The sequence below is a fragment of the Melanotaenia boesemani genome, chromosome 23, assembly GCF_017639745.1.
Source record: "Melanotaenia boesemani isolate fMelBoe1 chromosome 23, fMelBoe1.pri, whole genome shotgun sequence".
NCBI classification, from domain to species: domain Eukaryota; kingdom Metazoa; phylum Chordata; class Actinopteri; order Atheriniformes; family Melanotaeniidae; genus Melanotaenia; species Melanotaenia boesemani.
In genome coordinates, this window is record NC_055704.1 from 2146045 (window position 1) to 2160647 (window position 14603).

The 14603-nt window shown below is 40.1% G+C and overlaps 1 protein-coding gene across 2 annotated transcripts in view; it reads right to left on the reverse strand.

Moving 5' to 3' along the window:
- LOC121634677 (leucine-rich repeat-containing G-protein coupled receptor 5-like) overlaps positions 1–14603 on the reverse strand; it is a 53814-nt gene that overhangs the window by 11866 nt on the left and 27345 nt on the right. For both annotated transcript variants that reach the window (XM_041977537.1, XM_041977536.1), the window contains exons 6-12: positions 13238–13309; positions 4547–4615; positions 4382–4453; positions 4030–4101; positions 2105–2173; positions 436–507; positions 184–249 (exon numbers count right to left, since the gene is read on the reverse strand). In XM_041977537.1, coding sequence (XP_041833471.1) covers positions 184–249; positions 436–507; positions 2105–2173; positions 4030–4101; positions 4382–4453; positions 4547–4615; positions 13238–13309 — 492 coding nt within the window. The remainder of the gene's footprint in view (positions 1–183; positions 250–435; positions 508–2104; positions 2174–4029; positions 4102–4381; positions 4454–4546; positions 4616–13237; positions 13310–14603) is intronic.

Sequence of the window (14603 nt, forward strand, 5' to 3'; positions counted from 1 at the left end):
TCTACAACCATGCTAATTATTCCCATGACGCACAGCTGGATCTATTTTATTGGTTGCTATGGTAATTAGGATGACTGTTGTACAGGCCTCACAGGTTGGAAATATTTGGAGCAAACCTAAAGAAACGGAAAGTTTTTAAAAGATATAAATGTTAATGAAATGTAACATGAAGGTAAAACTCACATCTTCTGGATGCTCTCACAGTCAGAAAAGCTGGGGAGTGTCTGGATCTGATTAAAGGAGAGATCGCTGCAGAGACGGATGAAGTTTTAATTATCAGCACAGTCAGGTCCTACACACCTTGAATGCATCATGTTGCAGCAAGTCTATAAAAGCTCACAGATGTGACAGAAAATAAGTTTCTGCTTCAACAAGAGAAGATTTTGATGAATGAGACGAGCTGGGTCACATGACCCACTTTATGTTTGAACTCACAGAAGCTGGAGGTGTGGAAGCTGCTCACACACGGAACTGGGAAGAGAGGTGATCCGAGCTCCGGTGATGGTCCTAAACACACATACAGAAGGAACATGTTAGACCTGCACCAGTCTGCAGCGCTGCAGGTGTTTCCACCTGAACCTGGAAGAACAGTTCACACTCCTGACAACATTAATATAGCTAATTTTATGTACAAGGCAATTCAAAGTACTTTACAGAAAATATTAAAAGCATTACATGATGCGCAAAGAAAGCACAAAAAAGTTGCACAAGGCAGCAACAAATAGCAAAAACCACATTTGGTATTAATCGATTCCAGCGTGCTAACACCGATACTTTAATGTAAGGCTGGAAAACTGTCAGAATCTTCATAAATAAGGATGATAAAATGGTTTTAATGGATTCAGCTCACTGCTGTCACAAGGCACCAACACAGTGAAAATCCGTTTCTCTGACCAGGATAATGCAAAATTCGTATTTTTATGAGTCATAACTTTGCTGTTTATGTATTATTGCATAAAAATGCATTAATTCTACAGATCAATCTCTCTGCTTTAACACTTTAATTTTGACAGTCCTTTTAAGAAATATTGGTATCTGTATTGACGATATTAGCCCTTTATTTACTTGGTATTGGATACAAAATCTACTGAGAGACTGCCTCTCCGAAATGTTCCTTTTATATGTGTTACTGACCCGTTGCCAGTTAACCTAATTAGCTGTCAGATGCTCCACCAGTTGTTTCTGATTTGTACCAGCTACTTTTCAAGCCTTTTGCTCCAACTTTTTTTTACAGATGTGCTGCTGCCATCACATTCAAATTGAGCTCATTTAACCATTTAATATTAAAATGTTTCATCTAATATCTTGTTTATGTTCTGTTGGGAATAAGATATAAGTTTATGAGATTTGCAAATCATTGCATTCTGTTTTTATTTATATTTTTACACTGTGTCCCAGTCATGTTAGCATGTGGTTTGTACGTCATATGTGTTTTGCTTAACATTAAACATGCATGAAAGATGGTGGACAGCTCAGTGGTGCATTCAGGTACACCAACGGCATATTGGATTGTACATGTTCTACATGTTGTTCTGGTCATTTTAAGATGATTCAGGTGAAACAACTCATTCAAACAAAAACCTGAAACAGCATAAAGCATTAATATGTGAACGTGTGACTAAACCACAGCAGTTATGTGCAGAACTTGAGGTCATTTGATGAAAGACGGAGGGCTTAACACTGGGAAGGGTCGGTCCAAAGGCAGCGAGTGGAAGAATGTGGGATGGTTTGTTTGGCTGGAGTTTTATTTCCACCTTCTGGTTCAGCGTAAGGTTACTGTTGAACACACACCATCTTCAGAAATTAGTTTAAATGGAAAAATACAAGAAAATAAACACAGAGAAGGTGTTTATTATGACATGGAAATCTGGGTCACAACAAGGAGAAAGAAAGGGTTTTAATTTCAGGCTGAGCTGCAGAAAAATAAAGTTACAGCCTGTCAGATAGAATAATAACTGCAGCGTATTAATAACAGCAGTCTGATTTAAGGCTCAGCTCTCAAAACACACAGTGATGTCGGCTACAACAGCAAACACATTCAGATATGAAGCATTCCTCTGTGTGTGTGTGTGTGTGTGTGTGTGTGTGTGTGTGTGTGTCTTACAGGCTCTCCAGACTTTTGGTTCCTGTTAGATCTGGAAACTCGGTGAGTTCTGCAGCTCCATTCAGAGATCTGACAAAAACAAGGCGGACTTCAAGCTGAGAAAAGCACATTTATGTGGTGGAAATTGAGAATATCCTGGCTGCTGTTCAGTTTGAGTGTGACATTCTTTGTGTAATTAGCACCTGATTTAATGAGGATCAGGCTGAATGTTGAGTCACCTGGAACTGACCTTTGGTTTCCTTCAGGGAGTGAAAGCATCTGAAAAATCAGTGGATGCTGAGACCGGCTAGAAAGGAATGCTGCTTCATGAAAATGTACAGTATCACTCTAACTGTAATCTCCATACATGCCACAAAAGGAATTTAACACCTCCTGGGCCCGGCCATTAGGACTGCTCTAATGTTTGTACAAAGTTTAAAGGAGATGGATTAACTTTTGGTGCCTGCATTCTAGCTGGTGGCCAACAGGGGGCGAGAGTTGTAGTCAGTTTTATGGTTGTCAATGGAAAAACAGTAATCTTTCACATGATTTATGACCTGAGAAAACATTTTCTTAATTATTTTATCATTTTTACATCTTATTTAATACAGCATAATATTAATTTTGTTACGTATTAGAGAATAAATCAGGAACAAGAGTACTTTCTGCAGTTCTCAATCACACTTGTATAACATCTTTTTAACCGTGTTAGTTTTTACTAAATGTTTTACATGCATTCATTTTTGGTTGGAAGGTGAGCTACAACAAAGCACTGAGTCATATATCAATCATCTCCACTGCTCGTTCATAACCAGGTAAAATAAATCAATACGACACATCAACACACGCAGAAACTACAGACGGGACAGACGGGGATGCACCTCTACGAACTAGAGTTGGTCTTAACCATAAATTCCCTGTTATAGTTTTCTATTCTTAATCAATAAGTTAGAAAACTCCAATTTTAGGTGATTCACGGAGGTGTGAAAGCTAGCATTGTTGTCTCAACGGGAGAAGGTTCCTGGTCCAAACCTAGGCTGTGTTTGATTGTTTGTTTATTATATCAAGACATTTATATTCATTATAGGGCAAGATCCAGATTCACTTCATTAGTGGATTTGCTCATGTAATGAAAGAAAATTACGTGTTCCATGTTAGGATCCTGCTCTGATCTTACGCTGTCTTGTTAAGCATGATGCAACTAAAATATTGTTTTCCACAGTTTGTTTAGCTGTTAAGAGTTATAGTTTTGTTTAGGGCCATTTATACTTTCACAGAGTAATCCATTTGCTAACAACAGATAGATGTTAGAGGTGATGCTACACGGTGCTGGAATGCTGATTGGCTGAAATCTCAAGTGAAGAAGGGCGAACAACAAAAACTACAGCTACATAAACATCTTTGTTATTCAACATGTAGTTTCACTCCAACACTAAGCAGATCTTTGGCTTCTGTCTTTTCACATCAGAGCAAAGTTAAAGCACCAACACACTCGAGAGCAGCACACAGCAGAGTGTTCGCCAGTTTTCAGGAGTACTGCCCCCAAGTGGCAACAAAATGCAATAACATGTAAAGTGTGCAGAAGTTGATTTCTTCCCTCATCAGGAGGGCTTTTCCCTCTGTTCCAAAACTTTAAATAATCCATCCATCCATCCATTCTTTTGCTTCTTGGTCTGAGATCCAAATAATGAGTTTTACAGAATTTATTTTATATTTACAGCTTGAAAACAAACACCACCTTTATGCCTGTTTTCTGAGGTTATCATATTAGGACTTTGCGTGTGTACACATGTCTAAAACCGACTGTAATCTCATTCCAGCTCTGTTTTCAGAAAATTTCCCAGCCTGGACACAATTGCCCAAGTAAAGCTAAAAAACAGAGTAGAGCTTAGTGAGTCTGAACAACTCTTAGCTTTACTCTTGAGTTTAATGTGTTTGTTTCTCACAGCGTTCGAAGCTCCGGTAGGTTCTGGAAGGCTGAACGTCCAACAGACTGGATGGGATTATCGTAGAAAAATCTGCAAAACACAAACAGAAACATGTTTTTTCTCTTACACGGAAACACGAAAGACGACGATAAACATTGTCGTCCACTTTGGTTCCATTGTGTTGGGTTAAGGGTTTATCCTGGATGCTAATTTCTAAGATTACAACTTTTAAGCAACAAATACTGAAAAGTTTAAACATTTCGAAGCGCTGAAAAGGACAAACATTAATTCAGGTGGAAGTACAATCGTAAGAAAGAAGATTTAAAGAATCTAATCCTTAATAATAATTGTAGAATATGGAGGTACTTACATGGTGATTAGTGAAGGGTTCCCAGTGAAGGCGTGCTCTGGAATAGACTGGATGTTGTTGCTATGGAAACCGCTAAAGAGAAAGATAACATAAATTAGTTTAATTTATTCTTTTACATGTTCCTTCAAAGTATCCAGATATGTTTATGAGCCAGTTGGGACTTACAGCTCCTTGAGGTGGCTGAGTGAGCGGATGGCCGTAGGAAACTCCACCAGGCTGTTGTAATTCAAATCCCTGAGGAAAAAAAAATGGACATATGGCTGTAGAAGTGCTCCCCGGTGAGTTGATGCTCTGGGGCCTGTTTTTAAAAACATTTAAGTGGATAAAAGCTATCTGTATTTCAGGATGGAGGATCATGTAATCCAGCTTACTTTTATCCCGGTTGTTCAAAGCAACATTGGATTGGATCACCCCGATCACCAAATCTGGATTTCCAGCCTTTAAAACAATGCGGGCTTCCGGCTATGTGAAGAACAGGTAGACCCCTGGTATGAGGTCACTTTAAGTAAGTTTCACTTGGCGACAACACACAGCAGTCACGAACATCCACTTCTATGTTTAATAGTATGATTTCCCATCAAAGCCACAACAAAATATAAAACTAATCCGTTAACAACTACATTGTGGATATTCTGGAAATGTCTTCACGAAGGCGCAGCGTCCCTCTCTGTGACAGTGTTAGTTACGCACCGGAGCCCCGTGTAGACGTAGCGGCCCAGCCTCCGGCTTTCTGTCAGAAGGAGGGACGGACGAGACTTGTAGTGAGGGATGCAATCGTTAGACATTATTTCTGACAGGTTCTTTTCTGATTATACAGCGATGATTGACAGGAAGGTCAATTATTTTGTGTGTGTTTGTTCTAGAATTTCTTTGGGGGTGTATTTCATGGGGACATGATGATGTCATGTTTTATTCTTGCTTTACTATGCTGAAAGGCTTAACAGGTAGCCTATGCCTATTTTAAACACTTTATCCCTGTAAGTCAGGTGCAGCGTATAAATATTAGCATATACGCCGACAAAAAGATACTTGTTCAAATCTGAGGTTTTACCGCAGTTTCCTCCTGAAATCCACCTTGTAATCCTGCCCTCTGTTGGGATCAGGATAATCCTGTTTTCTTGGATCAAAGTTATCTGGATCCTACTCAGAAGTTTTGAACAACCCAAAGTGAAGGTTTTATCTGGATAACAACCAGGATGGGATTACGTGATCCAAGCTGATTTCGGAATCCGGATTTCGCTTTTGAACAACCCATTTTTAAGATTTGATCCTATTCTATAGCAATGTTTGAACAACCGGGCCCTGATTCTCATTTCTACGGTTCCAAACTCAGCTGCCAACCAGTCCAGGATACTCGCAGGACATCTTTGGTGCCAACAATGGAAACCCTCTGGCCTTTGGCTGCACTTAGAAGGATCTCCAACAGCAGCTGTTTCTGGGATGCCACTTCTAATCCTGCCGAAGGACTGTTCCCATGTCAAAGATGCTTCAAAGACTTAGTCCCGAAGGCTTTGTTGTATCAAAATGAGAGTTTTCCTCTCTTTTGTCTCCCAACTGTCATCTTCTTGAGCTTTTTACTAGCTTTTCAATTCATCCAGTCCTCACAGCGCATGCTACCACCCTCAAAAGCAGCAGAGCAAAAGCCTCTTTTTAAAATGGTTGCGTGGTGGAGAACGTGCTACACCAAAAACAAAGAATCTGCCTGTTCGTTCATATTTTTTAATTCAGTTTTTATTAAAGGAAACATGTGTGTAACATGTACATTGTTACTTTCTGTTTTTTTACTCTAACTTTACAACTCAATTTTTACCTGATTAATTCATGTTGAACCAACATTACAGAATCAAGTTTAAATGCATATGAGGCCAAATCTCGGAAGCTTGACTCCTCTTGATGTAGAAACCAGCTTTTCTAGTGTAGCTGCGGTGCACTGCCTGAAGAATTACCGCAGAAGGAAACCAGAAACTAAAAGGTGATGGCGACCGGATTACCGGATCAATCAGCTTCCTTCTGCGTAAGAATACTGAGACGTGCTATTCAGGCTCCTGTAATGTGATTGGAGCCTTTACTGGTTGACTGTAGTGTGAAGTTGTTTCACAGCCTAATTATTCATTGTTTTGTTTTTTAGCATTATACAGTATGCTATTGATTTTTATTTTAATGTAAACCAGAAGCAGAGTTCACTCCCCCTAAATCCCTTTGTAGAGCTTACTAAAAAAAACTTTGCAGACCTTGTGTGTGTACATATATGTATATATGTGTATACATATATACATATTAATATATGTTTAAATGAGTAGTTTATGGAGGTTGTATTTATGTGTATATGTAAAGGTATTTATCTGCATGCATGTGTATATGTGCACAGACATTTGATTGTACTAAACAAATAGACCACAGGAAGAAGCCCTTATTATTAGCACTTTATAAATAAACTGGATTGAATTCGGGTTATTTTTACTGCATGTGTCATCATGACGTTGCTAGCATTGCAGTTTAATGTGTTCCATCAAAGTACAGGTAAGTCGCCAGCTATCAGTTTGCAGCTTTTTAGCAGCCATGTCACTTTTTAACTGTTGCGTGTGGTGGGTCTAGTTGACAGCACGATGATTATTGTGATGTTCACTCGTTAGGACGGTTCAATTTGGTGCTTTTCATGTACAAGGAAAGGCTCTTTCCCAGTCTGAGAAGGACGAGACTTGGAAAGACCCATCTTACTTTGTAGGCATCATTGACTTAAAGAAACTACTTTACTGTCTCACAAAGAGGCTGAAACACTTCAACGCTGAAGGATGAGATAATGAGACGGAACATTTCAGACTGCATGTTTCTAAATGTGTACTGGGAACAGTGGGAATGGGGATACTGGGCTGGAACATTTTGCAATATTATCAGACTGTATATATGAGCTGTTATGCCAAGTGTGTCGTCCTAAATGTCGAAGTTTCTCATAAGAAAAACAATAAAATCTAATCTTATCTCATCTTATCTTTGTCTTATTTTACTACACCTGAACTGGGAATGATCTACTACATGGTGGTGACTTCTAAAACAACTAAACTATGGATTCTCTGAATGTTATAGGGTAAAACAGCGATGCCAACTTTTGAGCAATTAAACTCAAGGAACATTTCCCTTTAGTCTGGGAATGCCATGTCTTCATTGTTTCATTGGTGATAGCAGTCTGTCAATAGACATTATATTTCTAAACTGGTACCAGAGCCTCATAATGGGAATGACAGCTCAGTGTTTGCTCCGTCATGGAATGGCCACAGTACTGTGGGAACGTCGGCTTTAGGCTGGGAAAGTGTTTCATGGAAATGTTTGTGTTTCAAGCATCATGCTTAGCTTTAATCTTTTTTTTACTCACATCCTTTAATTCTATTAAAAAAACATTTAACTGTGCCTCCTCCCTGCTCTCTGTTCTTTCTTCAAAAATAGAGACTAGAGCATTCCTGGAGTCCACACATGGCTCCAATTAGCTCCTCTCATCCATCTCTGGGATGCAGGTGGCTATTACACACACAAATACGCTGTGTGTGGAATGAAGCTGCCACATTGTGAAAATACCATTAAATTGAAATTGTTTCAGTGTGTGTCTGATTGTGTGAGTCCATGTGTGTGTCCAGACGATGATTGGTAACAACAATAGCTGCTGTGCCTTCTTTCCAAAGCTTTATTCGTGCAGTTGGGATCAGATCAGAGCTGGATGGGTGGTTTTATTTGATAGTTCAGAGGGGGGTCCACAGATTTTTGATTCGTCTCAGTTATCCTGTTTGTTTCTCAGACAGTGTGAGTATTTCCATCCGCCATTCTTAGTTTGCTCATTAAAAAATTTGACAAAACACTGCAAAAAAGATTTGTTTTTTAAGAAGACATGAAACAGAAAAGCCATTTTTCTACACTTAAATGTCACCGAACTGAAAAATTAACTCCATCTTTTGTTTATCTCAGCAGTAGTGGATGAAAACAAATATTTATTTATACAAGAGACAGTTCAGTTCATCGTAGTCCAATTTCATTCCGATTAAAAAGAAATCCGTTATGTGGTCCACATTAGTCCGGTTTATAATACCTGTGTTGATATGAAACAATTAATAAAATAATTACCTAGCTAAGAAACAGACTGGATGAAATCTCTTTAATTCAATCCTCCATCCTGAGCTGCACAAGGAGACAGTGGAGAGGAAAGCCAGGTAGAAAAACCTCCATCAGAACCAGAACCAAGAGGAAAAACCTCCATCAGAACCAGAACCAGGAAGAAAAACCTCCATCAGAACCAGAACCAGGAAGGAAAACCTCTATCAGAACTACAACCAGGAAGGAAAACCTCCATCAGAACCAGAACCAGGAAGGAAAACCTCTATCAGAACTACAACCAGGAAGGAAAACCTCTATCAGAACTACAACCAGGAAGAAAAACCTCTATCAGAACTACAACCAGGAAGGAAAACCTCCATCAGAACTACAACCAGGAAGGAAAACCTCCATCAGAACTACAACCAGGAAGGAAAACCTCCATCAGAACCAGAACCAGGAAGAAAAACCTCTATCAGAACCAGAACCAAGAGGAAAAACCTCCATCAGAACCAGAACCAGGAAGAAAAACCTCCATCAGAACCAGAACCAGGAAGGAAAACCTCTATCAGAACTACAACCAGGAAGGAAAACCTCTATCAGAACTACAACCAGGAAGAAAAACCTCTATCAGAACTACAACCAGGAAGGAAAACCTCCATCAGAACTACAACCAGGAAGGAAAACCTCCATCAGAACTACAACCAGGAAGGAAAACCTCCATCAGAACCAGAACCAGGAAGAAAAACCTCTATCAGAACCAGAACCAAGAGGAAAAACCTCCATCAGAACCAGAACCAGGAAGAAAAACCTCCATCAGAACCAGAACCAGGAAGGAAAACCTCTATCAGAACTACAACCAGGAAGGAAAACCTCTATCAGAACCAGAACCAGGAAGAAAAACCTCTATCAGAACCAAAACCAGGAAGAAAAACCTCCATCAGAACCAGAACCAGGAAGGAAAACCTCTATCAGAACTACAACCAGGAAGGAAAACCTCTATCAGAACTACAACCAGGAAGGAAAACCTCTATCAGAACCAGAACCAGGAAGGAAAACCTCTATCAGAACTACAACCAGGAAGGAAAACCTCTATCAGAACTACAACCAGAAAGGAAAACCTCTATCAGAACCAAAACCAGGAAGAAAAACCTCCATCAGAACCAGAACCAGGAAGGAAAACCTCTATCAGAACTACAACCAGGAAGGAAAACCTCTATCAGAACTACAACCAGGAAGGAAAACCTCTATCAGAACCAGAACCAGGAAGGAAAACCTCTATCAGAACTACAACCAGGAAGGAAAACCTCTATCAGAACTACAACCAGAAAGGAAAACCTCTATCAGAACCAAAACCAGGAAGAAAAACCTCCATCAGAACCAGAACCAGGAAGAAAAACCTCCATCAGAACCAGAACCAGGAAGGAAAACCTCTATCAGAACTACAACCAGGAAGGAAAACCTCTATCAGAACTACAACCAGGAAGAAAAACCTCTATCAGAACTACAACCAGGAAGGAAAACCTCCATCAGAACTACAACCAGGAAGGAAAACCTCCATCAGAACTACAACCAGGAAGGAAAACCTCTATCAGAACCAAAACCAGGAAGAAAAACCTCTATCAGAACTACAACCAGGAAGGAAAACCTCCATCAGAACTACAACCAGGAAGAAAAACCTCTATCAGAACTACAACCAGAAAGCAAAACCTCCATCGGAACCAGAACCAGGAAGAAAAACCTCCATCGGAACCAGAACCAGGAAGGAAAACCTCCATCGGAACCAAAACCACGAAGGAAAACCTCCATCAGAACCAGTACCAGGAAGAAAAACCTCCATCAGAACCAGAACCAGGAGGAAAAACCTCCATCAGAACCAGAACCAGGAAGAAAAACCTCCATCAGAACTACAACCAGGAAGGAAAACCTCTATCAGAACTACAACCAGGAAGCAAAACCTCCATCGGAACCAGAACCAGGAAGAAAAACCTCCATCGGAACCAGAACCAGGGAGGAAAACCTCCGTCAGACCTACAATCAGGAAGGAAAACCTCCATCAGAACTACAACCAGGAAGGAAAACCTCTATCAGAACTACAACCAGGAAGGAAAACCTCTATCAGAACTACAACCAGGAAGGACAACCTCCATCAGAACTACAACCAGGAAGCAAAACCTCCATCAGAACCAGAACCAGGAAGAAAAACCTCCATCGGAACCAGAACCAGGAAGGAAAACCTCCATCGGAACCAAAACCACGAAGGAAAACCTCTATCAGAACCAGAACCAGGAATAAAAACCTCCATCAGAACCAGAACCAGGAGGAAAAACCTCCATCAGAACCAGAACCAGGAGGAAAAACCTCCATCAGAACCAGAACCAGGAAGAAAAACCTCCATCAGAACTACAACCAGGAAGGAAAACCTCTATCAGAACTACAACCAGGAAGGAAAACCTCTATCAGAACTACAACCAGGAAGGAAAACCTCCATCAGAACTACAACCAGGAAGGAAAACCTCTATCAGAACTACAACCAGGAAGGATAACCTCCATCAGAACTACAACCAGGAAGCAAAACCTCCATCAGAACCAGAACCAGGAAGAAAAACCTCCATCGGAACCAGAACCAGGAAGGAAAACCTCCATCGGAACCAAAACCACGAAGGAAAACCTCTATCAGAACCAGAACCAGGAATAAAAACCTCCATCAGAACCAGAACCAGGAGGAAAAACCTCCATCAGAACCAGAACTAGGAGGAAAAACCTCCATCAGAACCAGAACCAGGAAGAAAAACCTCCATCAGAACTACAACCAGGAAGGAAAACCTCCATCAGAACTACAATCAGGAAGGAAAACCTCTATCAGAACTACAACCAGGAAGGAAAACCTCTATCAGAACTACAACCAGGAAGGAAAACCTCCATCAGAACTACAACCAGGAAGGAAAACCTCTATCAGAACTACAACCAGGAAGGAAAACCAGGTAGTTCACTTTTCTTTTTTTTTTTTTTGCATGTGTTTCCACAGGCAAAAAACTGGGAAGGTGCTAGAATATCCGATCCAACTGTCCTACTTTTTCAGGAGGCTTCTGTTGGGGCCCCATTCTTACAGATGCAACTCAAAAGAGTGGCGCTTGACACACTGCAACCTGCTGATTGGTCTAAAGAATCATCGTTTCCTGTGTGACAATTCAATAAGAACAAAGCAGGAACAGCTCCATGTTTAAATCTAGGACACATGCCAAGAAGAAAGAAGACAAACTGCTGGTTGTCTACGTTCTTCTTCGTTTTAATTTAAGGAAGGCCTTACACCGCTATGACATCACGCTAGGACATAGCTGAGGCATCTATCGCTATCAGACCGATAAGCTGATTACCAGGTAAGGGTACAATTCGCTGTGGAAACCCATACTGACCCAGATCTGCTGGTGGAAATGGGGCTAATGTTAGTTAAGATTATTTTCATTCATTCACTAATGAATCAAATCTGAAATGATCTTTTAAATGCTGTAAATAAATTGTTTATATGCTCATTTCTGTAGCCTTGTTTAACCAAATAAACTGGGCAGCATTTCTCACCAGATGGGGGTGGTATATATGATGCTGCTACTGGTTGAAATTCAGTAAAAATAGAAATCCTAACCAGAAAATAGAGCTCTTATCTTGAGAAGAAACAAAGCAACAGCTGTGGTGGACATCCACAAGAGGAAAACGGACAGAAGTACTGTTCAGGAAGTATTTTCATGTCTGGGAATATCTGTAATATCAAACGTGGGAAGCTGTGGGTCAGTTACATGGGTTCATTCACCAGAAACAGCTGGTAGGTCACCTTTGCCAGATTAGACGAACACTCTTTTAAACAGCTGTTTTTGGGAGATTCGGATTAGAGACTCTCAAATGTTTGACCTGTTTTGAAAGCTGGATTCCATCATCTTTACTCGCCCGAACCAGAAAAATGAGCCAAAATTGATGTGAAACTGAGCTTAGCAGCTGAGGTCGACAGTGACGCTGGTGAGAGTGGGTTCTTTTAAAATCTGGATGTGTTTTCAGTAAGACTGAGACAAACTGGTAGAATTAATTTATTTTCTCTGTTTTTGTTTCTGTTTTTCCTCATCGGTCTGTTGGTGTTTGCAGTTCCAGAATAACACGAATCTCTGCTAGTTTAATATTGCTGATTGAACAGGTACAGCCTCCCAACACACACAAACACATGCAGTACATGTGTGTGTAGATGTGTGTGTGTAAGTATGCATGAATAGTAATTATGATTAGCATACAGCCCGGGCCACACACAGAGTCACCTCAACACACACCAAAGTATTTCCAAATGAAGGCAGTGTATGTTTGTGTGTTTAAACCTGCCTCTCTGGCTGACTGAGAAAACAGAAACATCTCTTTACACACACACACACACACACACACACAGACGTTCCTCAAATTACACACAGCACATAGCCCCTCACACCTACTGCTACATAAAAAGATTCATGTTAACGTGTTTTTATCTGTATTTCTTCTATTTAGTTTGATCTATGTCAACAATTTTCCCTTGAGTCCCGTATTTGTGCTAAGCCACGCTAGCTAGACTGTCCTGTCTAAATTTGTACCTTTAGTGCATCTACAGAGATGAAACCCATCCAGGTTTGTCTGAAAACAGAATTCTTCTCCATATGTGCAAATTAAAACTCCCTCTCATCTGCTAACCCTTCACCCTGACCTAAACTCTCCCCTCCCTGCTCCAGCTCCCCCTCAAAAACACAAACACACACAGAAACTCACAGCGTCTCCAAACTGTGGAGTCCGTGGAAGCAGTTCGTTCCCATGGTAACGATCCTATTGTTGTTGAGATGCCTGTGGAGAGAGAGAGGGAGACTGATGGACTAATGAAGCAGACAAAGAGTGCGTGTATATAAATGTGTGTGTGTGTGTGTGTGTGTGTCCGTGCATGTGTGGGTGTCTTTTTGAAAGGGGCCCTGGGGCCTCTCAAGAAGGTTTTTTTCTCTTGGTAATTTCATGCAAATTAGCTTCAAGCCTATTAGACAAAAGAAATGACAGCAGACTTCAATGCTGCCGCACTGAATGCCATCACACACACGCAAACAGGGAGTTTGCAGGTTATTAAGGAGCTAATACAGACAGACAGGGACGGTTGCTGTCGCGGTTCAACTTAATTCAGCCATGACTCCTAGCAACATGAGCACTCACACAAACACAAACACAAAAACTCTACCCAATACAGGAGTTTTCACATATCTAGAGCGTGTTGATTAAATTTTTGTCAAATCAGATGGTCTGATCACATCTGAAGTTTTCTGATGAATTTTCCTTTTAGTTCTGAGTTTGACTTGAAGTAAATCTATTGATAGGGTTTTAGTTTAAGAAAAAGCTTAAAAACATTGTAACTGAACAAACTTCTTCCCAACAAACTAAAGATGTGAGTACATACGGCAAGCCTTCTGGTTTGTCATTAGTTTGTAAGTCAAGCTGCACACATTGTAATAAAAGGAAAGAGAAGACAGTTTAAGAAATTAAATTTTAAAAAGCATTAGCAATCATGATTATGATTTTGATTTTTTTTCATAGCTTTTTCATACATACTCATGAGAAGTCTTGATCCTGAATTTTGCTGGCTGTGACAAATGATCACCAGTCATCAGCCACTAATTACGCACGTAAGGGAGCATAAATGGGCCTTAATTTACAAGCCCCTTAACCTACTTCTGGGGCAAACAGTAAGTTAAATTACAGAAATTAAATGACTATATTTTGACTTACAAACAAACTAAGCAACTAACCTACTGCCAAGCATGTAACTAATGTATGAAGGAGCCACAAGCTACCTTGCTAATTTAAAGAAAACAAAATGTCTGGCCAAAGCTGGTAGCTTATTTACCAATAACTAATTGTATAATGAGTGTGTGTGTCTGTTTTTGTGTGTGCGTGTGTTAATCTATAAGCTAACAAAGTCATTAATTAACTGAACAACCAACTGGCTAGGTTACTACTTACTGGTTAGCTCAAACTTACTAGCAAAACTGTTAGTAAACTAAAAAGTTAACCAACAGAGGAACCTTCGTGAGTTTTGTCTTAAAAATGCTCCTGTAATTTATTACTAATGAAGCAAACAGAGATTAGTGGGAAAGTC